General features: G+C 41.7%; 1 protein-coding gene and 1 long non-coding RNA gene across 4 annotated transcripts; one reads left to right on the top strand and one right to left on the bottom strand.

The window, feature by feature from the left end:
- Window positions 1–1,273: 1,273 nt before the first annotated feature.
- dnm3b (dynamin 3b) lies at window positions 1,274–23,940 on the bottom strand. 3 transcript variants are annotated; one of them, XM_040022410.1, is made up of 21 exons: window positions 23,574–23,940; window positions 22,700–22,865; window positions 20,767–20,840; window positions 20,373–20,522; window positions 19,187–19,390; window positions 16,965–17,063; window positions 16,583–16,743; window positions 16,059–16,201; window positions 15,777–15,912; window positions 15,078–15,145; window positions 14,299–14,437; window positions 14,064–14,150; window positions 12,852–12,922; window positions 12,605–12,659; window positions 10,919–11,032; window positions 6,959–7,068; window positions 5,259–5,373; window positions 4,624–4,788; window positions 4,239–4,474; window positions 3,964–4,137; window positions 1,274–2,840 (listed from the first exon to the last, which is right to left on the bottom strand). In XM_040022410.1, exons 2-21 carry the CDS (start codon window positions 22,858–22,860, stop codon window positions 2,798–2,800), a joined length of 2,505 nt encoding a protein of 834 aa, XP_039878344.1. In that variant the 5' UTR covers window positions 22,861–22,865; window positions 23,574–23,940; the 3' UTR covers window positions 1,274–2,797. The 3 variants fall into 3 exon arrangements, with proteins under 3 accessions (XP_039878344.1, XP_039878343.1, XP_039878345.1); XM_040022409.1 differs by having other exon boundaries at window positions 22,700–23,026; window positions 23,574–23,939; XM_040022411.1 differs by having other exon boundaries at window positions 1,274–2,813; window positions 22,700–23,026; window positions 23,574–23,939.
- LOC120727851 lies at window positions 7,076–15,653 on the top strand. Its single transcript, XR_005694590.1, has 2 exons — window positions 7,076–7,969; window positions 12,525–15,653. It is a non-coding gene; the product is annotated as an uncharacterized LOC120727851 (long non-coding RNA).
- Window positions 23,941–27,944: the final 4,004 nt, after the last annotated feature.

Raw genomic sequence — 27,944 nt, 5'->3', positions numbered from 1 at the left:
AGGAAAGCAAATAACCAGTGTAAAACACTCTGACCCAGCAAACACGACAAGATCATTGTTGTTAATCGGAGATGTGCAGTCCTCTGTCCACATATTGATGTTTGGGCTGGGTGAACAGAGGAAATTGCCACTGACTGACCTTTTTGTGCTGTTTCAGTTTGTAATGCTCACAAACTGAAACTTCTAAATACATAAATGCAATTGATGCTAAGACTACTTTTTTAACATTTTTAAACACTTTTTACATAAAGAACAATAACCATTTAGGTAAATCTAGCATCTCTGGGCTTCAAGATAGCACATAAATAAGACTTTAAAACCTTTGAGGAGAGAAATGGCTGCAGTTTTGAAAGCATTTTTTTAATTCAACTTTATTTATGTAGTGCCAAATCACTACACCATGCAGTTTTAATGCTTGCAGAACTTGGTTTGGCATTGCTTTGCTTATGTAAGCAAGGCCTTCTGTGCCAAATAGCTTGTCGAGATTACATGTTGCTCCAAAAAATGCACATATTGTTCACGACATTGTTCACATGTCCACCATCCCATGGAAATATGGATGCTAGCTTTGGAAATAAATAAGTGTATCTTGAGATCAGATTTTCAAAATGTATAAATAGTTATTGGTCAACAAACAGGACAGTTTGTGGCCATTCAGTACAAGTTTTATCCTTGTTCTTCACATACAAAGATTCATTTTTCTGAACCATTTAATGATATTATGTACCATAGATGGTGAACTTACTAGATTATTTGGTAATTGACTTTATTACTTTTGAGATGTTCCACCATGTGTTTATTAGCATTATACAACTTTTTCAGTGTTTTTGTCCCTTTCCTCTTTTGGAAAGTGATTAATTTGTGCTTTTATTTACATTTTACAAAGCTTTACAACAGGAGTTTCATTTCTGTTCATTTTACGGTTGTGTGCTCATCCTGTTTCTTCAGGTGAACCTCTTCTCTTAAGTCCTTCTTTCACTAAAAGTGTCATCTTCTAACCAAAAAGTTTGAATCAAATATTTTTGAAGTTAAAGTAATAATAAGATACTAATTGTAGCAATAATCACATTTAATTTTTAAACCTGCATAGAAATACAAGTCCAAAATCCTGTGAATGAAACAATAAAGAGTCTGGCAAAGTGTGACATTATGAGGGAGAAGTTTATTGAGGAGAGATACAGAGACACAGAAAATAACAACTGATGCATTTCCCCAATTTAACAGTACGCCCTCTGCTAAACAATGCAATTTCACTACAAATGGAACCGTTTTGCTGTTGGTCATCAGCAGATTTATCTTTTTTTAATTACCTTTACCTATCCCCTTCTACATTTAGCTTTGGCAATACAGAATTGTAGTTCATGCCGGTAAGGCAGTCTAAATTAGAGAGAAGAGAGCATTTAGTGAGTAGAGACACGAGAGAGAACGATTAAAGCGCTAGGATCCTTGATGAGGTCTTTATAGTCCACAGGTACAGTATCTCCTTATCATTACCTACTTTATATACATTAGAACACAGTTTAGGCCCACATACACAATAACAAACTGACAGAGAAGCACTTATACGTTGACAATACAACCTTGAGCGCTGATACAAACGCTGACCAGCCAGCTTAAGTGATTGCGAGTAAAACGGAAGAGACTAGAAGAGTTTGAAAATAGGAATGCTAGTCATGATATGCATGGAGTCGCATGTTTCGAACCTGAGAAAAAGGCTAAATGGAAACATGTAAGAACATGTCCTTTCTTTGTTAATGGATGAACGTGTGTTCTGCCACGTTAAAATAGGTATTCTTTCTCTTTTCATCTTACTGTCAGCGTCTGCATCGAAGCTTAAGGCTGCAAGGGTCACAATTTGACCATTGTTACAGCACAGGTGGACACCTATGACGAGGTTAAATGCAGTATTGAGGCTGTTTTCTATATAGAGAGAATACTGAAGGTGCTCCTCAGCCTTGCTATGTGTGTATGGCTGCTACTACAACACAGGAACAACTCACAAAAGTCCAACATTAAAATTGACCCCGGAGGGTTTTTTGATTCATCATTAACAGCTTTGACCATGAAAACAAATAGAAACTGAAACGCCAACAAACGTGCAGACAGACGGCACATGCTCACGTGTTCCCGCACGCCCATACACACGCACATACACATAGTTATCCGCACACAAAAATGCATATTCACACATATACTAAGTTACAACTTCTGTTCCTAAGAGAACATCAAGCTGATATTTAACACTTAGGAGGGGAGGGGGCATTATACAATAAATTAATACAATACTAAATCAAAATCAGCCTACATATAGGCAAATTAGTCCCTCCCCCATATACATACGCACAAAACACGCATACACGCACGCACTCTACACACATACACTCCCATGCAATAAAAGCAGCTTATGTGCCATGCTGCATTTTGGAATGAGTAGGGCAGTACGACTGCTGAGCGTATTTTCATGTAGAAGCAGCAAAGTGGGGGCGGTGGTTGACTTGGCAAAGGGTTTGTGGACGGGGGAGAGGTTCCAGGGACCGATACTGGGTAGTGGACCTGCTAAGCAAACCTGGACCACAGGCGAGCAACAAGCACACGTACACATACACCACAAGACAAGTACCATATTGTACATAAATATATGGACATCGTCACCTGGCAGGAAATCGAGGGTCAAAGGGGGTCAAAGACTTCAGTGTCAGCACTAAGAAGAGACCAGGACAGCAGAGCCATGGCTAAGAGTGGGGGGATGAAATGGATAAGGGAAGGAGATAAGGATATGGGGAATCCCTTTATATGATTATGGAGGGACTTGTCTTGTAGGAGATGGAGGGGGCCGCCGACTTAGGGAAAGTATAGGTAATTATGTGGTGTGAGGTGCCGTAGAGCAGGAATATAAGGTGATTTTAGAAAAGATGAGAAGAAAAAAGAAGAGAAGGGAAGACGAGATAAGAGAGTAACCTTTAGTGTTCACACAAATTTAAAAGATATTTCTTTACATCGTGAATAAGATATGTAAAGAGGAAATTAACAAGAAAAAGTAAAAGCTTTGTCTTCCACACTAAAGCCAAATAAATATAAAATCTGAGGAATGTAGAGATTTTTTATTGAAGCAGTTTGTCATTTTGGGAAATACAAGTCTGTATTATACTGTGCTCATTTCTGTAAGCTAAATATTAAGCTACTACTAGCAGTAAGTTAGCTTAGCCTAGCATAAGCTAGCCTGGTTGGCTCAGTCAGAATATCTGGCATAAGTTTGGGGTTTTTTGTACAGATATGAACAGATATAATGTGTTACATTATACTGGCTAACTGTGTAACCTTTACGTACTAGCTGTTTCCTGCCTTGTGCTGAGCTAGTGTAAATGGGGATGGTGGTAGCTTTGTGTCAAGTGTGTGAATGTTAGCTAGAAAGCCCTTTAGCATTGAAAAAAGGGCTTGTTGGAGTGGGTGTCAATGAATGAATGAGCCATATTGTATAAACTGCTTTGAGCGCACAAGTAGATATGAAACCAGTGCATTTAACATATTCACAGTAAAATACAGAAATGCCAGTGAGATCAGTGTGAGGGACGTTCCACATGGTGTTTGCCATAAAGCTAATGCACATTTGCTCAAACCTCCTTCTCCTGAGAATTAGTTTCATATTGCATTTTATTTCAAAATCTGTGTATTTTTGAACTTTTAGGTATACCGTGTGACTTACAGAAGACTCTGTATTAATATTAAACGGCATTTACTTCAGGTCACTGCTCAACTATTGTTAGTTGACTACTACAGAAGCCCCGGGAGAGCAGATTGCTGCTGAAAAATATAAAACTCATAAAGAGCACATAAAGACCTGTTTCTAGATTTACTTTTCTCAAATTTGATCATTTCTAGGTGATTCCATATTTTATTCAGTCAGTAAATGAATAGAGTACTTAATACAAAGAAAAGAGAACTGGAAGCGAGGACTGTACTCACCTTGGGATGCTAGGAGGGGCCCGATTTGGGCGGCTGGGAGCCTGAGGGCTATCAGCACTGTTATTGAAGGGCCCCAGGGGTCCTGGGCGGTTTGGTGGTGGCGGGGCCCCTCTGGGAGCTGGACGTTGGCCTGAAGACATCCTCCTTGGAGCAGTGGGGCTGGGAGGAGGAGACCTGGACAAGGCAAGATATGCGGTAACAGAATATCGTCATACCACCAAATGCCTTTATTTCAAATGGCCACAGTCTCCATGTGTACTGTAATTTTACTTTACCTGCGACCACCAGTAGATCCTCCCACCCAGGAGGTGTCAACAGGTGGAGGCAGTGGGACAGTAATGGTAGAAGTGGAGATATCACCGATGATAGCCAGCGCCTCCTTCAAGGCCTGGTGGGTTCTCAGTACCTCGTCTCTCCTCTGGGCCTGCTCCTGGGACTCATCCATTAGGGCATTCTGGTCACCGGCAGAGTACAGCTGGGCCAACAGCTCTGCGTTGATGAAGTCTTTCACCTAGTGGCAGAAAGAGGTAGTGGAAGATGGAAAATCATAATTGTGAAAATGAAGAAAAAGCACAGTCCTGCTGTTTTAATACAGTAACAACCAAAGAAAAATTGTCTTTGTTTCCTATTTAATGAAGACATTTAAGTATTTATTTTTACATTGTTGATCATGAGATGCATGATGGTCTTGGGCATGAGGTCCCTGATGCACTTGTTGACTATAGCCATATAAGAGTCCACCAGGTTACGGATGGTTTCCACTTTACGCTCAAGCTGAGGATCCATGGAGAAGTTGTCTGTGCTGGTGGTCGTCTCACTCTCAACCTGCAGATGTAGAAAGACAACATTTAGATCCATGCTGGCAAGTGTACATTTGCATGGTAACTTCAGATTTTCTATAATTTTGCTTTGTTCTGTATATTTTATATTGGATTTGTTTTTTACTTTAAAGCATAGTATGTGGGATCACAAGTCACCGTATGTTATGTGTACACGAGTGTTTTCCTTTTCCCATGTTGCCCTGCATGTAGTTGTAACCTTCCCATTTTATTGTAAAGGTTAGTTGCTTATGTGGATTTCTGTGACCTTTCACATCTTTGTTCTTCACCCTGCCCTCATTATTTTTTTTGGTTTAGTTCACCTGTGCCTTGTCTGTGCAAATAATAAGTTTTCTTTAAATATGTTTTGATTAACTCTAACCTTAAACCTGACCTGCCTTAAGCCTCATGCTCTCAGCAACTGGCTCTACATAAAAACTAAATAAAAGGAGCTAAATTAATGGAATTTTTTCCAACCGTAATTGTCTTCTCAGGATAGACCCCAGCACGCAGGAGAGACGATTTCCAGCTGTCCACATCATCCTGAGAGTCGCAGGCCAACTCCAGGGTGCGATTGTCCTTATACACGTTCCTGAGGACAGGAGAGCATGTGTGAGACAAAGCGAGAACAAAACTCATAATCTGTACTATCCCATGTAAAAAAGTCGAAGAGTGTATTTAATTAAGCAAATAATCTGGGTTTCTCAATTTGAAATCTGCTTCTGATACAGTATCAAACAGAAGGCCAAGTTGAACCCACTGTAAAAATCATACATTTCTATAGCAGACAGTAAAAGGGAGAGGAACTTTAATTTAATGCATTTAATGCTTTGTCTATTACTTATTTACTTTGATGCAATATGAATGGTCATGAATGACGTCTTTATCAGTTGGAAAAGCTGTAAAACCAATAAAAATTATAGTTAAAAGTCTAAAATTCATGCCTTCTACCCATCTGCCAAAGCAGTCCAGTGGGCCAGATGAGAATATTTGGCAGACCGATTCTGGCCCTCATGCCTTCTGTTTGACACCCCTACTGTAATGCATTGTCACTGTATTTGCACATAATCAAATTCAGATGACGATGCAAAAAATGTCTAATTTTTTAAGTTAACAAGAACAAAACTTAGAAAACTGATCAGGTACATGTGAAGGCGATCTCTCGCCAAAATTATTCGATCAATAAAAGTAATTTCCCTTCACCTTTAACTGGCCACAAACTAAAGTAATTTCCATTTCTCCTTTTAGGCTATGAAACAGAGTCTGAGTTGAACTCACAGAGTGACCTTTAATATTTAAGAATGTGCAGTTTAAAGTTTCAAACCTCTAATGCGAGGCTATCATGTTAAATTTAAATTTCTGTATGTTTTAACTTTTATCTTCTATTTTTATCATTGTGTATATTTCCAGTTTTTATCTGTTGTACAGTGTCCTTGGGTGCTTTGAAAGGCGCTATTTAAATAAAATGTATTATCATTATTATTATTATTATTATTAAAAATAAACAGCGGCAGAGAGCACACACTGAGCAGTAACTTAAATATGTTAATCTCTTTATTTTACTTATTTATTTTATTCTCCATGCCTGTGACGATCAAAGTAACAATTCTTTCTGCAGCATTAGGCCTGCCAGTGTTGCATTTTCTTTATTTTTTACATTCTTCATATCTATTCCTTTGAGAATGCCTCTGATTAGAGTTAGTGGTGCTCAGTTGATGAACAGAATCAAATGACACATCCAAGCCTCTTTTTAAATATGAACAAATCAACATATGTATATGCTTAGTTGCTAGATGGTGTTTTGGCACTCTGCACATACATCAGCTCACTACTGCAACATCAAGACCTTCAAGGACCTCAGTTTGTTGCGGCAATTTTCTATAACATGCGCTGTCTAAAAGATAGTGTGTCGTAGCACCAAATGTACATCAAATGTAACTGTCAAACTTCAAAAACTGAGAAGGATCGAACCTAAATCTTTGTAGCTTGTCTTAACCTGTATTCACACTCCACTATAAGAAACATAATCCCAAACATTTCAGCCTCTGCTTCAACACACAGGCCTCCGTCTTCTCCATGCGTGTGCTCTAATAAGTCTTGGTTCCTCTAGGCATCTATAAATCCGACTATTACAAAGGTTAATAAAAAAGCAGATATTTGAAGATCTCTCAGCTGACCTTGACTCCGTGTTAAAGATGCAGAATATGTGCTTGCTGGACATAAAACTCTTCTCCACGTCGCGCACCTTCAGGTTGTCCAGGGGCAGCATGTACTTCTTCTCTTTCTCCTGCGGACCAGGAAAGCAGAAGGTACGTACCGCAATCACTTTTTTTAACCGAAACATTTTCATCTGTCATGCAAAGAACAGCATTATGTGACATAGGTAAGAGAAAAGGTGACATCCATTTTTTTGTTTTTTTGTAAGAGAGGAAAAAGAGCTGAAAGAGTAAGAGGAGGGACAGGAGGGAGGAGGAATGGGGGAGAAATGAGAGTGGGCGGTAAGAGGGTGGGGGGGCAGTGGGGTGAGTAGGTGGGAAGGGAGAAACAGAAAGAAAAAGGGAGAAGGAGAGCACATGTGGAAGTCATTACAGCGTGGGTCAAGACACAGTCGTTCTTCACGGTGCGTTTTGCTGGTGGAGAGCTGGTAGCTGACGGGCGGGGAAACTCTGGTCGTGGTTAAGAAGGAGAAAACGCTGATATAATCGCACAGGAGGTCCAGATAACACACCACTCAAGCAGTGGTGTTGATGTGGATGACACACAGGTTCTGGCAGGAGCTGTGACAGATCTTTTATTTTTTTCATCCCAGCCTTCATCTTTCTTAACTGTCTTTTTTTTCCCTTTTATCCCTCCCCCTCAATATTTTTTCAATATTTTTCCTTCCCATTCCAGAGGGGCCCACTTCCTGCCTGATTTTTCTTCTTCTTTTTTCTTTTTTTTTTGAATGAGGGAGAGAGAGAGGGAGCAAGAGAGATTAAATGACAGCCTGGCGTTAAAACTCAACATCTGGTAGTGCTTAGCAGCACGCAGGGAAGCAGGGAAGGAGGGAGAAGTTAAAGAGATGGCGGCTGAAGGAGGGAGGAGGAAAGACCGAGAAGAAGAAGTGCTGAAGTGGATTTACAAAAGATTTGCAGAAGAAAGTCCACATCTGGCGCGATGGTCTGGAACGTGGTGCTAGATGCTTGCAGGTAAGAATTAAAGGAGATAAGGACGGGAGAAGAAGACGCAGGAAAACTCTGCAGACCCTTCTGTGTTCTATTCCCCAAGGGGTCACTACAACCCATATATGGTCACACAGGTCCCCTCCCTCTTCCTCTCCCTTTCTCACTCACTCACTCACTCCCCCCACCTCTGCCTCCCCCCCCACCCTCCGTCTCTCTCTTTCCCTCTTTTTTGTAATATCCCCTCCCTGAACGTGTAGCCAGTCTGTCCCGGTCGTCTGAGCGAATATGCCACGTCAAGGCTGGATACTCCTCATGGCCGGCGTGACCAAAACGGACCGCGAGGGGACCCCGAGCTTAAACGCCCACCAAAACAAATAAACGAGAGATGCGACCCAAAAACCAAAAGGGGGGAAAGAGACGAATGCGGATGAGACAGAATCGCGCTTTTTTGAAAAGTTTTCGACACGCTGGATCCTTTGCTGCCAAAATGGAGAGGAGGCGAAGGGAGGGCACGGACGACGGAGCCGCAAGCATCTGGGGAAGCAGGAAAACCAGCGCACAAGGCCTGGCTCTAATTCCGGCTCCGTCCACCCAGTGTTCAGACTACCTGTTCATTGTCATACTGGTGTACAGTAGTCTGCACATTGGTTAGACTGGGCATGGACCCTCTTCTGTCAGTCTGTCTTTCTGTGTCCCTTTCTCTCTCTCTGTTTCTATATCAGGTCTTTGACATGTGTGTGTGTGTGGGGTGGGTTTGTTTTTATTGCATCTTTTGCCTCTTCCTCACTCTTCACTATTTTGAATCTTTTTGCAGTCTGTATTTGTTCCGTATCCATCTGTATTTTGTCCAAAGCGCCCTCTAACGCTCACCACTTTCCTTTCGGTTCTTTTGGGGAATAAACATATATCACCAAACATCACCAACACTAAGTGCAGCTTTGAAAAACCAGGGTGTAAAAAAAAGAAGAAGAAGAAAAAAAAGAATCAGTCCAATCAGAAGCTTTAACCCACAAGCTCGCATAATTTATGGCATGAATGAGTAAATGTGCAGGCTGCTAGCCTGGTGCCTCTGATGAAGATGTGGTCCTGTGGAAGTGGGGGTGGGGGGATTGGGGAGGAGGAGGAGGAGGAGCGAATGTGGCTGCAAAGCATCAAACACAAGCCAAAGGAACGAAGGGCCAATCAATCAAGTGGAGTTTGAAAATACAGTCAGACACCTCCAGGGAAGTTATTTCAGTGGGTGGTCAGAATGGGACTGGAAAACTGTGAGGCACAGGACAAAGGAGCTATAGTAGACTTCTAAGGTGTCGAACGCTAAAGGCTAAAGGCTGATAGGAAAAGTGCGATAACGCAAATAAAACAAAAGAGAGCTATACTCATAAATATGGCTTCAGCTAAGAGCGATTGTTCCGTCTATTAAGTTGAGATCTTGTGCTGGAGCTCTTTTGCACACTGTGACACATTTAAGCATTACACATATGAAGGATTAAAGGAAATGACTGTCATGAAGTGATTGGTAAGGATGTTGAAGGTCGGTCGAATTGCGGGAAGGGGGGGGGGGGGTGTTGAGCAGGGCACTGATATTGAGTCGAGGGGTTTCTCTTCACCGCAAACACTGGAGGCTCATGTTTGGATTACAAACTTATAATTTTCCTGCCAAGAATGCGAGCAGTTCCAAAGTAACTGGCAGCCACATTAAGAGGGAGAGAGAGAGAGAGGGAGAGAGTGGGTGAGTGTGCAGATGTGTCTATGTGCATCCACGCATGTGCACGTGCATTGGGACTATAGAAAGTTCACAGAGTGTAAAACAGAAATATACAAGGCGAAGCCAGCGGAGTCTATAATTTCCTGCACCACCACACTGACGTCTCAAATGACAATCTTTGGACTCGGCGCTGCGCGGCCCCATGTGCTGGTCTTAGGGCTGAGTGTGCTTTCATATATTTTGGGTGTCTGCGATTGAACATTTGGTTGGGATTTGGTCCTGTTCCAAATTTGCAAAAGAAGAAGAAGAAGAAAATGCCTAAACTCCCAAAGGAAAGAGGTGGGGAGAGAAGAAAGAGAGATATGAGGGGGGTTGAGGGGGGATTCGAGACAAAACACAAGATGAACGGAAAGACTGAGTGAATGACAGAAATGTGGCCAAAACTCCTCGCAATGGTGACTCATACAGTAAACTGCTCCATCACCGTGATGATCTGCTGCTCAGCAATGCCTGAAAAATGCACAAAAAGCAGTCGACCGGTCTGGGGATAAGTTGAAAGAACGCCCAATTGGAAGCACATATGTTGTAATGAAGGCTGCAGAGAAGGCCATTGTCTCTGTGCATTCCCCTTTTTGGAGCCGTACCACAGCAAGAGACTAAACGAGGCCCAATAAACAAGCAGAGACCACACCGACTGGCTGAGGGAGTTGCAGTGTGTCTGCCTATCTACACTTGCTGTGCAGAATATCCTCCAACCTGTACAGCAGGCACAGACAGGCAGATAGACATCAGCCCACCAAGATTAAGCCAGGAGGATGGACCGAATGCTTCATCCTGTTCATGCAGGCTTGTGGTGCAGATGGTGTGCTCAGCTACAAGACCAGTATGCTGCTGCTGGTTGGTCTGTACTTGATATTTTCAAGGATAACTGAAATAAATAAATAAATAAAAGTCTTTTTGACCAGTGATTTGAGTCATGTATCCATGTAGAAAGCTGAATGCTGCTTCCTTTCAGCATAGCGTCTTTAAGTTTTAGTTATTTTTATCCCAGTATAGTAAACGTGTGACATAATATCAGTATTTTCAGGAAGAAACAAAAAATTCAAAGTCAAAAAGTCGAATTAACTATAAGGAGACAAGCGTGGATACTGAATCCAAACACTTAAATCCTGGCCTCCTCATCACAACAGCCAACGCCTCACACAGCACATTTGAGCCACAGAAATAACATTGTATAAAAATACTGATCATAGCCGCTTTAAACCTACCTCGTCATCCTTGAACCAGGAGAGACTCTCAGCAGTCAGGACAAACCAGTACTCCTTGGCTCCTCCCTTCATGATGCTGATATTGTTAATAGTCAGCCAGCCTTTGCGGATGACCTGTGAGGTGGAAGGAGGTGAGGTCAGAAAGTCAGGAAGACATCTACGGACAAACCCTCCCCCCAAAAAAGTAAATAAAAACATAAACTACACGTAAAAGAAAGAGAACGACACGGTCCTAATGATCAACGACTCCTCCGCCTTTCAAGACGGACACCGCTAAATTAGTGCAAATCACCCAAAGCATGACTTGCGATGAAATGCGTGTGAAGGTCAGGTTAGGTGTGTCTTTGTGACTCACGGCAGAGCCGAGCGTGTGTCTATGTGTCAGTGCGATCTCATTCACTGTGCTCACAATGCCACAAGCAGAGGCCCGTGTTAGCTGGTTAAGTGACCGCCGTGTTTAGTGCTTCAAGCACACAGAGTGTGTGTGTGTGTCTCCTGTGGTGTATTAACCCTACAAGCCCTACATAAACAGGCCAGAGGGCACAGTGCCAAGTGATTATTAGGTTAGATTACTGTCAGTCTTACACCGCCTAAGACTCACAAAGGAGGTTACCCGAATCATTACAAAGCCTTTGTGTCTTAGGCCCAAATGAGAGAGCTGCTTTGTAGCTGAAAGCATCCCAGGACACCAAAAAGAAATCTTTTTTTTACGCTTCTTATCTTATCTTAGAGATTTACTTTAACAGCCATGCCAAAAGCACATTTTCACTATTACATGTTTAGCTGGTAACCCCCTGTAGTCTGTGGGCCTTGGTGGGTGTAGGCGGTGTTAGAAAGCACACATTTATTAAAGAAAACTCTTACGATCAGGCCTGATGCAGGAGGAGAGGAGGCCTACAACAGGAAGGGATGTGGGGGTTTTAGACACCATGTGGCACTAAAAAAAAAGGCAAATTTTCTAATGCAACTTGTTTTAAAGTTGACCCTCTGTTGAGCCTCTGGCCAACAGAAGTGTACACAGCCAATTAGCATTCTTTACCTGTCAGAGTGGAAAATGAGGGGAAAATGTTTTCTTTTATGTAGCAGTGCTGGAGAGCACCACACAATGGGCTGAGTTGTTACTGCAGGCACAAATTACATTGCAAACCATAACCCACAATGAGCGATACTCACCAACAGACACCCAGCTAAGAGGGCAGCTGAGATTCTCACTAAGGGATGGGGATGAAATGCAAAGTGGCACCTTGATGACACAGGAGGGGTTCAAACAAAGGGAAATGTCTCAACAACAACAACACCAGTGATGATGGTGGCAAAAAGTAACAGAACCCAAGAGATTCTTTCACTAAGGCTACTGGAAGCAAATAAAAATAAAGAAATAAAGAGATCAAAATAAAACACACTGTTCAAAGTTGGTGCCCAATTAAAACATAATACAACATGCATGACGAAAGGGAGAAATAAGTAATAACATAATCTAAAAAAACAATGCAAAGGTAAAATGCATATAACATAATGTTTGTGCAATGCATAAGATTTACTCAAATGAAAGAGAGTGCTTTGCACAAGATCTCTTTCATTTCAGCTCTTTGTATTTTCTTTGCAGTAGCCATCTTGCCGCTGTGTGGGTGTGCAGTACTCCCTCGACCTCCACTGTTTGACACACGAGACGTGACAAATGCTCACCTGATTGCCTGCTGAACTCTGGCTCTTATTAGTCTGACTGCTCCTCTGCTGCGCGCTGCCGCCCAGAAGCAACAAAACAGAGATGGAAGGGCGATGCGGAGATGAGAGGCAAACACAGAGAAAATAGAAGGTGACAAACATGATGGGGTAAAAGAGGAGTTTCTAAGCATTTGTTTTTACTAGCCTGACATGAGCAGTATTAAAGAATGCATCATAGTAGAGCTAAGTTGGGGGATTGACTCTTTACTTAGCAAATCCAATGAAGTCTTCGTGGTTAGTGTTGATGTAAGAGAGCTGGATGTCAATCAACAGCAGAACCTGGAAATGAAAATCAATGTGTGAATTTGGGTAAAATATTCGCATTGACTTTCTTTAGTTGGACAAGCAGCATTAAGACCTCACTTTTTTCTGTACTTTAAAAAAATGGACATATATCCAGTGTGTCAACTGGTTTGTGAAACCCTGTTATGAATCATAGACAGTATGACACACAAATGTGGCTTCTGGGTTGGAAAAATGAAGTCAATGCTGAAGTGCCTTAAACCTGCATTGGTTGCAAGTAACTTCCAATCCTATAGAAATCTATAGGGAAACAGCTTTTTGATGTAAACACTGACCTGTTCAGTTTGTGATCTCAGTCACTCATTTTGGTTCATGTTGAATAAAACAAAATTGAATCTTTATCATTGTGTTTCAAAGTATTAGATTATCTGTATGAAACTGCACTGTCATTGACTTAACAATGTGTCAATCATGTGTTATTAGCCTATGAACATGCAGTTTCACAGGTCAAATTGTCATATCTATTATTTTGCAAAGATTTGATTTATTTTATTTATCTATTTTGTATATTACATTCAATTATTTTGAAGATGTTGACAGTAGAAGCTCTCAAAAACTTCAGAAAGAAGCAGTGAGATAATGGTAGCTTACACCCATCTTTTATTCTGTTTGTTTAGCAGTGTCAAATTTTTATATTTGTCCATGTTGGTTTCTTTCTTCTCAGGAAAAGACCATGTTCGGGGGAAAAGATGGAGTGCTAAGGTGTAGGTTGTATTGACACAACAGAGACACAGCTACTTGCTAATTAGTGCTAAGTAATCTCATAGTATTATAGTGTACTAATATAGTGACAGCTAAAAATTTACTCACTAAAAACCAGAGCATGTGAAGCAACACTTAATAATCTGTCATATTATTGTCAAATATTTGCACTAAAGTGCCTCAAAAGACTCGTTGATGCTCGCTAGCTTGAGCAGTAGCCGGGTTAGCCTATGTTAGCATGAAGAATATAAACAGAGAAACAGCTAGCTTGGCGCTATCCAGAACATAAAGCCAAAGTGTGCCATTTGTACACAAGTGACAAGTTTTGGAAAAATTGTGAGATAATCTTTGCTATTTTTTTATATTTGTTTTGTTTGTTGCCTTTGAGTTGTTACTAAACAGTAACAAAACAAACCTGATCCTTGGCCCGACTCTCTCTGTCTCGGATGTGAGACGTGACAATTCTCTCAGTTTCCTCACGCAGCATGGGGAAGCATTCCAGCTGAAAACATAGTAAACAGCTTATGACTCCTTCTACATAATGAATGTGAAATAATATCATAAATAATGAAAAACTTTAGATGAAAACCCGAAACATCAGTCTGGTAATATTGTTCCAGTACAACAAAGCCAATGAGCAGAAGCGCTACCTTGTTAGAACACTGGCGTACGGTGTTAATCAGCTCCTGGATGACCATGTCCACACACTTGACACAAGGCTCCTTCAGCTTTATGACCTGCTTCTTCACGATGGCTTCAAATGCCATGTCTGGGGTGAAAAGTCCAGTCCTGAATCCCACGAAGAGTGCAAGAAAAGAGATGATGAACATTAGTAACACATGTTTTGGTTCCACATATATTCCTGCTTTTGATTTGTGTTTTGATTCAGCTAGATGTAACCACAGCCTTCACATGTGGTTCTGAAAATAAATAGATCACCATCTTCTACTGACGTGAGTCACTGCAGACCTGTTTTTGTTTTTGGAAGGAATTCAGGCTCAAAATGTGGTGGTGTCTTAAATGTCAGATTTTCTCTTGCTTGGGTGGCATTTTTTTTGGTTCCAGTGGCTAACCACTGTGAATCAATATAGAAACACACATAGTCAGAACTGAACATAATAAAAGAAAAGGCCTGCTCCACCCCAGTTCATAAATACTCATACAAACTTTATACTTTCAGGCCTTTTCACAAACCAAGTTCAATGCTGGTAATTTCTCACCATACCAGAATGAATATCTGTGGCCACAGCCAGAAAGCTGTGAGCAGTAGCAGAGCACAGGCTCAAAATGTTTGAGGAACTGGATGCTTGAGCTTGAAAAACTGGCATGAACTACTTTTGGCAAGTTGATGTGGGCCTGTACAAGGGATTGTTGGAACAAAGACTAGTTTAGGCAGTATCATATTCTTGCCTGATAGACAAAACCCTACCTGATACCGTGGATGTTCTTGATGGCATAACTGATCTCGCGACGCATCTCCTTCTCATCACACTCCATCTGCGGAGAACAGAGAGGAAGAAATGAAAGAACTGAACAAATGTAATGGATGGGACAGCGGGAAGACTGCAAGAGCTCTTCATGCTGAAAGATTAAAGAGAAAGAACATTCTGCACTCGGAGTGTGAAGAAACATCGCTAATGGTGAGGCTATTTGAGGATCATTCAAAAGAAAATCACAATAGAGAATAAAGGATGGAATTACAGTGTGCATGAAGAATAGGGAGGAAGCAGAGGAGGAAAACAAAGGAAGAAATGATGTACTTTAGTCATATACATCCTTCAAAACTTACATTTGGTTAAAATGAGAAAGAAAAAAAACGAGGGGTGTCACTGTTTCTGCTGTTCCAGATTCACGAAACAACAGAAGGTGGAGTTTTATGTCATTAGGTACTAATATGTACAAATAGGCCAAAGCTACAACTTATGACATGCCCTCATCTGAAAATGCACAGGGAGGATTGGGGCTAAAAAAAAAAAAAGATACACCATCCTATTTAATCAAACAACTGCCATATAATGTTGTTTTAAAGCTTTCATCTAAGTATCTGTGTCATTTTAAAATCCTGGCTGTGAGACTGTGTTAAATGTGACCCCAGTGATTGCATTTCATTTTAACTTCAGTATATCACCTTGACCAACTCAAAGGGGAAACGCTCATGAAAGATGCGGTTGATTTTTGCTCCACCAGACAACTCCACTGTGTCCACCTGGTCCCCTGAACCCTCAATTCTCTTCTCAAAGTCCACGGAGAACTGCTGCACCATCCTGTAACATGAAAAATGGAAAACCTCAAAATAAATCAACGATGATTCATCATATTCAATATATGGTAGGATTTCTGCAGCAAACACATTTTCTGCCAGCAAAATCGAATCTGAATGCTTTGTCCGTGGGAAAAATGGGGTACTGACTGCAGCAGCTGCTTGGTTTTGCGAGACGGGTCATCGGGTCGGTATCCCCGGTATTCCTCTGCCTCTTTATCCAGAGCCAACAGCTGGGACTGCAGCTTGCTGCGGAAAGCTGGCAGGGTGTCCCGGATGTGGTTGGTAAGTTGCTTTAGAGACACAAAGCCACCATATGAAACGCATTAAAATCATGGTTTCATTGATAATTCTTACATATTTGCCATTTTTTGCAATACAGAATAATTACAGTCAGGACTGTTTATTTTACTGTAATCAAGGAGGATTTAGCCAAACACTCATTCAGTTACACTGCAGAATGAAAATGTGAAATGCTTCCTCCAGTAAATGATAAATTATTAGGAGCTGAGCTAGAAAGCGTGAGTGTGTTTTCCATCTACTTACAGTCTTATATCACCCACACTGATATGCTGTATAATGGAAGCCAACAATAAAAAAAAAAAGTAGGCCGCCCTCTTATTAATTATGTAAAGTGTATGGTGGAGAAACATTGGTGGGGAACCTGTGATCACCTGGTTGAGCATTTTCTGCAGGCGTGGAGTGCCCATTTTCTCAGCCATGTGCCTGTATGCTGGGTGGGACAAAAAAAACTTCCTCTCGGCTTCTAAAGCTGCCTTAATGTCCTTCCTTCCATCAATATCCTTCTGACTGCGATTCACCACTCCGATGTACCCTGGGAGCGAACAAAAACGAATATAAAAAAACAAACGAGAATCTTAGTAGCAACTACACGAGTAAAATAACGAGAGAATGGATGTGAAAGCAGGTAAAACCTGGACAGACATTTGATTCTGAGAACAAGAACACAGATTGAAGTTTTCAGAGCGGAGGAACTGTAGGAGAAGAGAAATGGCAAGTAGAAGCTGGCTACATCGCAATAAAACAAACACACACCTCTCCGAAGTGGAAGCAATTTGTTCTCCAGGACATCGCGGGCATCTGTGCCCTCATCCATCAAATCCAATTTGGTGATCACTCCAATAGTCCTCAGACCTGGAAAGGGCATCAAAAAGACGTACAATGGGAAAGGAAGTGATAGTCATTAGGAAACACTAGTTTCTTTTAAAGGTTTTGGGTTACTCTTTTTAAGCACAGAATTAGATTAGAATTAAAATTTTTGCAGTTTTGCCTGCTTTTAAATCAAACAGTATGGATGCGACTGAAGTGCAGACTTTCAACTTTAATTCAAGGGGTTTAACAAAAATTTTGCTTTAACCGTTTAGGAATTCCAGCCATTTCTGATAAAATACTTGTATTATTTTAAATATAAGAACTGTTTTCTATACTTGAAAGAAACTCCTTCGCATTTAGTGGCTGCCTGAAGTCTAGAACCCATAAACGTCAACATATGCTATGTTTACCCCCTTAAGATGCCCATCTAGGCTTTTTTTTGTGGGTCCCTCTGCCTTCAGTTTTGTCTTCAGTAGCGGAAACGCATGCTCTATTGGGATGGGATCCGATTTTGCCATTGAAGAATATTCCTTTTCCTTGAGAAGTCTTTGAATTGCTTTTGCAGTATGCTTGGCTCATTATCTATTTGCACTGTGAACCACTGTCTGATCAGTTTTGCAGCGACAGCACTCCTCACACGTCATCCTGCTGCTTCTATCAGCAGTCACATGATCGATAAACACTAGTGACCCAGTTCCACAGCCATACATGTCCATGTCATAACGCTACCATCACCATGTCTGACAGATAACGTGGTATCCTTCAGATCATGAGCTCTCCTTCTCCTGTTTGTCTCCTCTCATCTTTCTGGTGCAAAGCAATCTTGCTCTCATCTGCCCAAAGAACTTTTTTCCAGATCTGTTTTCTGGCTAATCTGGCCTTCTTGAGTGTAACTCGTGGTTTGCACCATGTATTTCCATTAATTAAGGTGTTTCTAGATTGTAAACCTTGATAATATTAACGGTTTATGATATCTCTCAGGTTTTTCAGGCAAAATGATGGCCTTCCTCACTTGCACTCACATTTCTTTGGGCCCCATATTTAAAATGTCAGTGAAAAGCTATAAAATACAAAAGATTTTACCTAACAACAACAGAACAGACTTCATATGGCCAGGAAACTGCTGTCGGTGAACCAAGAAACCTTTGAACCTCTGAAAATGGGAAACTTTGTATAAAAATGGGTGTAATTACTAAACAGTGAATGCCATATTTTTTTTTCAAACTCACCAGATTAATGCTCACAGCTTGCACTTCAATTACACACAGATTGTTTGATTTCAAATCCACTCTGGTGAGTATTTTGTTTTTTGTATTTATTACAGTGTAAAATTATACAATCCTCACACTGAGCAAAAAAGCTTATGTTACACATCTGCTTCCTTTTATAATTAACTACACATTTATTGTTTGTTGTCCATTATACTAAATGTTCCCATTTGAACATTTAGGCTCATGAAGGTCTGGGCCTTAATCCAGCTTTGCATCCAGCTCTTGCTGTACTTTATTGCTTCCCTTTTTCCACGCTTTGTTCTTCTTTTCTCTATTCTAAAGCATCCTTTCTCTGTTTCTGCTTACCTCCTGTATTCCTTCACCTCACTTTTCTTGTCTGATATAATTCGTCTTTCACACAAGGTTATTTTGTTCAAGTCCTCTTTTTAGCTATTTCACCCTCTTGTCCACTTGTGTATTTTCGTCTCCTGTCTGAAGGTCAAACTGTTCAGTTAGGTGGATTCTTTTCTCTTTTCTTATCATTTCTATTCATCTCATGCAGCTTTTTCTTACCCCCAACTTATCTGCCTATCTTTATTTCCACACAAGTTAAGACATTCGTTTTCTTTCCCTTTCCTTGTTTATCATTTGATTTGTGCATTCCTCATCTCCATTCTCCTCTTCTCTCAGACCCTCGTTTCTAATAAAAATGTGACACTTGATCATTCCCTACAGGGAAATTCTGCTTCCACATTCAGAGCAGTCAAAGCACAAGGTCAGACACTGAGCACCCACCCTGCAGCTGACAGAGATTGAAAGTCTTACTGAGGCTGGCCCAGTAACCACAAAGCCACTGTGTACTGACTTCATTTCCTTCAGTTTCTCATTCTACATCCTTGCTACAGCCTCTTTTATTCCCAATATCTGGTGCTTACCCCAGCATCCTTGCCTTACCCTGGGGGTCCACATCCTTCGCCAGTTTCAGGGCATCAGAGTTGGCCAGGTCAGTGTTGGCCGGAGTGACGGCCAGGATCAAGCAGCTCTCTCTGGTGATGAACTGCATGATCATATCCCTGATCTGTTGCTCGATGTCCGCGGGCTGGTCTCCGACTGGCACCTTAGTGATCCCCGGAAGGTCGATGAGAGTCAGGTTCAATACTGCACAATCAGAGGAATGCAATGTAAGAACTGGCCATACTAGTTTGACATTTCTGTGATGTGCAGCTAGTCCAACATTCATTTAACTATGGTGGTTGATAACTAGAACATTTGGCTAGATTTCTCAGTCTGTTCAACTGTTCAACAGTGCATAAATATGTAGGCGGCTCTGAGATACCATAATTTAAATCAGCAAATTAGAGCAAACAGCTAAAGGGTAAATGAGTAAATACACAGCTATGCACGCTTTTACTAACTGCAAGCTAGTTTTACCTCATAAGTTATCACCAGTTTCACATTTCCAGCTTAAAATTAGCTTTTTTTAAAGTGTATCATCTGTGGTTAAAGCTTTATAATAATACGAGTAGTCATTTTTGCAGCAATAAAGTTCTGTGAAGCAGATACAGTGGGAGAACAACTTCCATTGACGACTAAACAGGTAAATAAAGTGCTATGAAATAAAAGTCTTAGTCGGTAAGCCAGCCATCTCTCAGCATTTCAAGGCAGGTAGATGATGCTATTAGCTTTTAAAATGAAAGACAATCCACATTATCAGTTTGACAGAAGGTCACAGAAGGTGGGAAGCTGAATTGGTTAGTCTATTATTTCATATCCCTTTAATTCTGAGACTTATATGGCTATAAAAAAATGCCTCTTCTTAATAGCACAAACAATCTGAGGGCAGCACAACGGAATATGCTATGCAACCATATCAACACAGAGCCTTTAAATGATCTGGTTGCCTGCCTGCCTTTCACATCATCAAAACTCATTCATATCCAGCACAATAACTTCACAAGCAAAACTATCTTCTTTGTTTCTAATGACCCACTTTTTAAAGAGTCTATCTGCCAACTGTTCAAACGAGGAGCGAGAGTATGATGACTCACAGCTTGTCACGTTCTAGTTTGATTCAAAAGTGTTACTGCATACTGGCACTTGGCAGTAAAAAGAGGAAAAAGGTGAGTTATTCCTTTCGCACCATTAGGGGAGTAAACCCGCAGGTTGATGGGGACGGGAGATATGCCTTTGTTGGCCCCCGTGACACGGTCCGTCTCTCCCTCGATCTCCTGGCGAACCTCGTCGAAGTCTGTGAACTTTTTCCCTTTGCAGTGGAGGAATTCAGCCCATTCTGAGAGGATGAAAATGGAGAGCATATAACAGAGATTAGTAATGGCTGTGCTGCATGTGTCTGAGTGGAAAATAATGCCAGAGCGGTAGGGAATAAAAGCCAGAGAGAGAGGGGAAAAAAAGCAGTACCATTTTAAAAGGAGAGAGGAGGAGGCTGCATTTGTGTGTTTTGTATGTGTGTTTGTGTGTAAGAGCATGTGTGTTTGCATGCTAGCAAGTGTGGGTGTGTGGCTGTGTGCACCCACCTGCAGAAGAGTTGATAAGCTGCAGAACCAGGGGCCTGCGGGTGACAATGCCAGATCCACGGGGCAGAAAGTCCCTGAGGACAGACAGCCAATCAAAACTCATTACATCAAACCGCAGTAAATGTAAACCTCTTTCCAAGAAAGGCTATAGATAGCATGATGATAATGTTATTTACAGCTTCTACTTTTGAAGCCTTGGAAGGCAAATTTCTTATAATTACACCAGTTACGATGGCATGACAGCTAGCATAAAGCTTTCAGTGTCATTCGTGTAGTCTGCTGTAGGCCATTTCAAAACAAGTGGGGGGAAAGGGGCCATTTTAAAACATGTCCTCTGGCTTTCAGCTGCTGCTACTGCAACACAATAACTCTAACAGTAAAGAACAACCTGACCCGATAAACAACAGGTCAGAATAGAGAGCTGCATCGCTGACGACGAGCTCTCCCATTTTAAAATAGTGACTTGCACATGCAGGCATGCCACACACCTGTCAGCCTGCCTCTTATGCTTTAAGGTCTGTTTCAAGAACCTTATTAACACATATTGACCCTCAGAAGTCCCTAAAGTGGGTGAGTTGTTTTTCCTTTTTTTAAAAAGCCCACTACTTGTCCATTCAGCGCTGTGCAGAGCCAGTGCTGGACAGATGGACCATTACTCAGCATCACGACTCTAAATGAGGGCTGAAACAGAACTAAATCAATGCATCCATCTGGAACTGCGTGCTTGTAAGAACATGCAATATGTGGTTACAAAGACATTCAAGCTAATGGCATTTTAGTTGTGCACCTCCACAAACACTGACAGGCAGGCTTTAAAAGAGTGGCCAGAATCGGTGCAGCAGATAACGACTGACTTTCAAGTATGTAGTGTGGTTCAAGCTTCAAAAACAGTAGTAATGAAATGGCATATTTTAATAGACCCTCCCTGCATGTAAAATATTCTCATCTAAAAGTAAATGTCGACACTATATGCTCTAATTTATGCTTTCGAGTGTCTGGAATCTGAGCCTAGCTCCAACAACCCCGCTGGTATTCTTTCCAGAGACACAGAAATCATCACGGCCAACAGCTTGTTTTGCAGACAGAGCAGTGGACTTCTCCCCTTAAAACGGACACATGAAGGGATCCCTAATCGATTTAAAAAGCAAAGTTCTCATCAAATTTAGAGAATATACGATTAGTACGTCTCTCTATTAAAAGACAACTGAGGGACGCTATAATTAGCTGTCAATTAAAAGGTCCCCAATCTCTTTAAAATGCATGGTTATAAAGAAACCATGGCAACACATTATTGTCTGAGAATAGTGAGATTCTTGTAGCAGATAACACACTAGTAGCTACTGGACAGCAGGAAAAAATGTCATTGTGGAGCCTGGATGTATTTCTCATTTTCAGATTCACTGCTTGCTGCTTATGGAGTTGGAAAAAAACAACAACAACCCAGATATATAAATCAAGGGCGAAAAAATTATGAATATTCATGTGTTTGGAGAAGTGGGAGCTGACACCTCTGCATGAACAGTAGGATGGTGCTTTTATAAAGGTTACATGCAGCAATCTGCATTTTACACAACATCCGAACATAACGCCATCAGTACATGCTTCACGGAAAAGCAGCGGTTATTATTTTTAGGGTTGTGAGGTGGCCTCCTGCAGCTGGTGCTGATTGGGCCAAAATCCCCAAAGGTGCTGCTGTAACCCAAATAAAGCCTCCATCCCCTGTTGGCGGTCACAAGATATGGATATGTGGTACCAAAAAAAAGAGAAAATAAAACAGCAGCACAGAAAGTGACTGAATCTGCTCGCCTTAAGGTGCTTCAACTGTGACTTAAAGCAGGGGAAAGATGGTCTGAACTCTATGGGGCCAATCTCTTATGTCATCCTCAAGGTTAAAGTGAGAAGGGATTATCCTATTTCTGTTTGTCAATTTTACCTGCCTACAAAGTTCTCCAGCACAGAGCTCTTTCCTGCACTCTGGCCTCCGACCACTGCGATCTGCGGCAGGTCTAGGTTGCAGGCCTGGCCGATGGAGCTGAAGGCATCCTGCAGCTTGTTGACCAGCGGGATCAGCTCCTCCATGCCACGGTTTCCCATGGTGCCTTTAGACGGAAGGAATTGAGAGAGAGAGCAGGAGGAGGAGGAGAGATGAGGGGGAAAAGATGTGGCTCTGCTATATTAGTCCAGGACTACCGCGGTGCTTGTTGATGTAGTGAAGTCATCTAGGCGCGCATTGCCCCGAGCCAAGCGAGGGTCGGACCGACTGTGGAAGCAGCGGAGAGACAGAGAGAGAGAGAGAGCGGACAAGAGAGAGGCCAAGAAGGAAACATACAGCGGGAAAAAGAGCGAGAGAGAGAGAGAGAGAGGCGCAGAGAGGAGATGTGAACAGATAGGGACAGACAATTGAGACAACTGCGCAGTTGCTTCCAACCACCACAGCCCCCCTCCCCTCTCTCCTTTTCTCTTCCCCCCACTATTTCTCTCTATTTCTATTTCCCTTTGACACAAAAACACACAATCACAGCGACACACACACACACATGAAGGCTACACTTTCAAGGGCATTCGGTGAGCTCCATATCGCCACCGTGCGCAGTCCCGTGCTCCGGGAGGCTTGACAAATCAAACACGAATCACGCTTTAACAAACGGCACAACAAAGCATCCTTCGCGGCGAGAGGACACACACGCATACGGTGATATCGCAATAGAAAACAGCTACCAGTAGAAAAAAAAAATAAAAAAAAGAAATATGCAGCACGGGATTGATGCCAAGATTGTGGTAAACTATTGTGCGGCTGTGACATTTACCCCGCCTCAGGATTCCCTCGGTGTTTTCAGTGCCCGGTCGCTGTCCAGTGCTGAAACGAGGCGCAGATCAGGCAGCAGAGACGAGTGACACAAGACCCTCGGATGATTATACGAGCACCACCTGCTATGGCGGTGCATCGGCTTAGCGTGAAACTCCTGTGCATTAATGGTGCTCGCCTGCGGGGGCTGGCGTTACGCTCGGCTGGATGTCAGAGCTCTCATCCCGATCCCAAATTTGCCTTTGACAGATTAATCATTTTCCCCTCGCTCTCTCGCTCCTCTTTTTTTCCGCGGTGTAATTGCGAAGCTGTCAGAGGCTATCGACGCTTCGGAGGACCAATAGAAACCTCGAGATTGAAGCCGAGGCAGAGAAACGCGGCTCCCTATTGGCTGGGCGAGTACAGGTTAGGCCTACCTGAGCCCGCCCCCTGTTTACATCCGTGCCGTTTCTGCCGCTGTGACTCATGCGGCACGGCTGCGCATCGCTGCAACAGAAGAGGTGAATGCGCTCCTGCAGATCCCCGCAGTAGCAGCCGAAAGCAGCTGTCGTAAATTTCTACCGCTTTCAGACGTGGCACGGTCGTTTTATGACACCTTGCTTTTATGCGCGATAGAATATGATCCTGTATGGCACTCAAACCACGCTCGGTGATGTAAAGAGCGTATGGGGTTTGCTCTTGAGCAGGCACAGACGTGTGAGGCCTGGCCTCCTGACTGGTGGAAGCGGTCATGCGGAAAGGACGGTGCCATCCTGCCTTAACCTCAAGCAGGACGGCATCTGTGCCTGGTATCGCCGGGTGACATCTGCTGTCATCAGAAATAGTCTTTAAGGAGAAAACTGGTTTGCTTTCAAGAGCCCTGAGCCGAGAGGTTAAAGAGTAAAGTGCTGGCTCATAAATGGAGGCCACAGTGGAGCCTTCCATTTATTTAAATTATAGTAAAAGCTCAGGGGTTAGTCGGCATTTCCCCTTTTCATTATGGCCAAGCCTTTCAAGCCGGGTCCACTCGTAACGTCACGCTGTAGTGAGCACTAGAGGGCAGTAACGACCAATGCTTACTGGCCTTATCGTTGAGAAAATTAAAACGGGCTATTTCATTGAAAAACAAAAAATATCGGGACAATTACAGAAAGTGGAGGAAGTACTATCAAGTCACTGCATTAAAGGAGTTGTCTTTAAGAGGGATGCTGACAAACACTATGTGAACAGTGTGAGCTTACCCATGAAAAGGGCTGTCCAGTAACAACATCAATCCAACACTTCTCTCTCGCCATTGCTTTCATCCCCTGCCAAAGCTCGTGTGTCCCGATAAATCTGGGGCAAGGCCAGAGCTGGTCTCCAGGTCAGTATGTAAGCCTCAATAATGCAGGTGGGCCTGTTTTTAGATCAAGACCTGGCAGCTACCTTAATACATGCTTCAGTACTTGCTGGTCAGCAGGGCCACCTTAAAAATGAGGTGCTGGATGATTTATTGGAGATTAGTTATTGTGGCTCTGGGCCACCAGGTTGATATTTACTGATTATCTTAAAAAAAAAAACCATAAATATAAAATAGCTACGACACTCTAAAAGAACACAGCCTTCTAAATGTTTGTGTTAATAGGAAAAAATGGCACCACTTCCTGGTAACATCAACATCAGGGATGCCGCAGAGTATTTGAAATAGATAAAAATGAATATATATTAAAGTTTGTGGAGAGCAGTATGGACTTTTAAATAATTTTTTGGAAATGCATCCAAAATATTTAACTGTGTTCATACTATAGATAATAATTACATAATCAGTCTGAATACATCTGCCTTCAGGTGTTATTTAATCATCAGGTCAGGATCAGGATGACTCTGATGAAGGCCACAGGTTGAAACATGTTGGTCAAGCAATAAAGCTGCTCTTCATACCCCAATATTGAGCTTCAGCCTCTTTCTACACTGATTAGTGCAGAACTATAAATCAGACATCAAACGGCTGTGTCCTGTCAACCCACGATAACTTAGGTACCTAGTTATCTAGGCAAGGCAGAATGAATTTATTGCCAAGCTTATAAATACATTAATTCAGAAATTAATTTCTAACATGTTTGGCACATTTGATGAGATGTTTATTTATTGACTGATTGTTTATTTGACTAAATTGGATCCATTTTAAAATTTTTGTTATGGCACTTTCAGTCCTCCACAGTGTGTCTGTGTGGACGTGTGTATTTGCTTGTAATTATATGCGCACTTTGAATGAGAGGCAGATGGTCAAGAGCTGGTGGAGAACATATTATTGGCTTCAGGTCAAAGAGAGGCCGGGGAAAGGAGCTATCAGCATGCCGGTCTCCATGAGCCACTCCATCATGGCCTTGAATCATCGATTACCCATGCTTGACTGCAAACAGCGTTTGGACAGGACGGTGGCATCTGCTTACCATATCTAAGCTCATAAATCTGGGCCCTACTGTATCCGGTTTAAGACGTACCAGAATGCAAAGTGCTGTTCAGCAAAGTCCAAGAAGAAGCCAAAGACAGCAGCGCACATGTTCAGTCTGATGCCGCATTAAATGTGTTTCTAAGGAATTCCTTGTCCTTTCATTCTCTCTAGCACGAGACTGCACAGCCCAGTGAGACGAGCCAAAGATATTCTGTTATTCAAGATGAAACTAAATCAGGGTCTGTACTTGGGAAAGTTGCAAACTATTCAACTAAATCAGGGAAAATCTTTCAGAGATTTTCTTAATTTTCCTCATTCGAGGCAGTTTGAATTATGTTCCAAAGGGGAAGGAGGCTGTTGTTAAAATGTCATTATTTCGGGGGAAATAGTGGCCCTCTTACATAACACATCTTTAAACAGCCACATGCTGTCCAGATCACAGATGGAATGAGGGCTGGTTTTATAGTGAGGAAAAGAAGAATTTACTGAAAGTGTTGAATGTACACGTTAGAGGAACTGAAGTCCTGTAAACAAATACTTTAAAAACAACACATCTGTAGGGTGACACTGCATCAGGAGCTACTATTAGAATTGCAGTGAACAGAAATTCCATAATTTTCATACTGTGTATTTACAGTATGTGAGGTAATGCCACAAAAGACTGTAGGATGCTGGAGCCTGTCCCAGCTGGAGTGCACCCTGGTCAGGTCACGAGTCTTTAACACAGAGACAGACAGCCATTCACATCCATAATCACACCCACGGGCAACTTGGAAGCACCAATAAACAGAACAAAAGTTTAGGTAAGGTTATGATTTCTAACAGTGCAGATTTCTTTCCAGATTTTTTTTTTTTCACATGAGCAGTTTCATATCTTCTTTTTTTTCTTCATAATTTGACAGTGTTCACAGTTACAGGCCCTCAGAAATCTCACTTTTATCCTTTGTTTTCTGTAATCAACTCTGAGCATCAGTATCATGAGATATAACATATATATAAGCAACAAGCTAAAGTCTGTGACGTAGAAAAAGAGAAACAGTTTGTTCTTTGATCTCATAAACATGAAGCAATAATTCTGAGTAAAGTGCATCAGAGATATTTTAAAAAAAAAGGTTTATTTATTCAAATAATTAATCAATATGGAAAATCTTTGTTATAAACTGAATATATACCAATCAAGTACATTTCATTTGAACAGACTGCATTAAATTTAATGTTTTACATTGTACTTATGCAACAAAATTACATAGGGAATTTACATGGAATTAAACTACTTAAAGTTAGTATTTGGGGGAATTTTTTTTTTGGACTGTGTTTTACATATTTCCCGATAATTCACTGGATAAAACTTTAAACTGAAAACTTTCAAATCCCACATCTCTACATGGATCACGTGACTGCTTAAAAATCATAGCAATTTTGACGCTAGCCTCATCTTCTAGCTCAGGGGTGTCGAACTCCAGGCCTCAAGGGCCGGTGTCCTGCAGGTTTTAGATATCACCCTGGGTCAACACACTTGAATCAAATGATTAGTTCATTACCAGGCCTCTGGAGAACTTCAAGACATGTTGGGGAGGTCATTTAGCCATTTTAATCAGCTGTGTTTGATCAAGGACACATCTAAAACCTGCAGGACGCCTGTGTTCTAGCTGATTTCTTCTGTGTAAAAATCATTTTCTATAAAGTCTGATTTTAACACCAACAATTAAAATGAAAATAGTAGGAAAAATTAAACTAAAAAAAGATTTCGGTTTAAGGCTGTGACACACTATGTGGGTGTTTTGGCAGCAGTTCCTGTCAGACCCAAAATATATTTTCACCCTTGAAATTTCCACGCAGCAATCTCTTGTACATAATAAGTTATGAGGGTTTAAAAATGCTGCATAAAATAGCACAAATCTAAAACACGTGTTTAATGTTATGTGCAATGACCCGCCTAAGTGCTGCTGATACTGACGT

Source organism: Simochromis diagramma, unplaced genomic scaffold (assembly GCF_900408965.1).
Source record: "Simochromis diagramma unplaced genomic scaffold, fSimDia1.1 OVJJ01000205.1, whole genome shotgun sequence".
Lineage (NCBI taxonomy): Eukaryota > Metazoa > Chordata > Actinopteri > Cichliformes > Cichlidae > Simochromis > Simochromis diagramma.
Note: the sequence above shows the minus strand (reverse complement) of the source record. Positions and strands in the feature narration are given on the sequence as shown.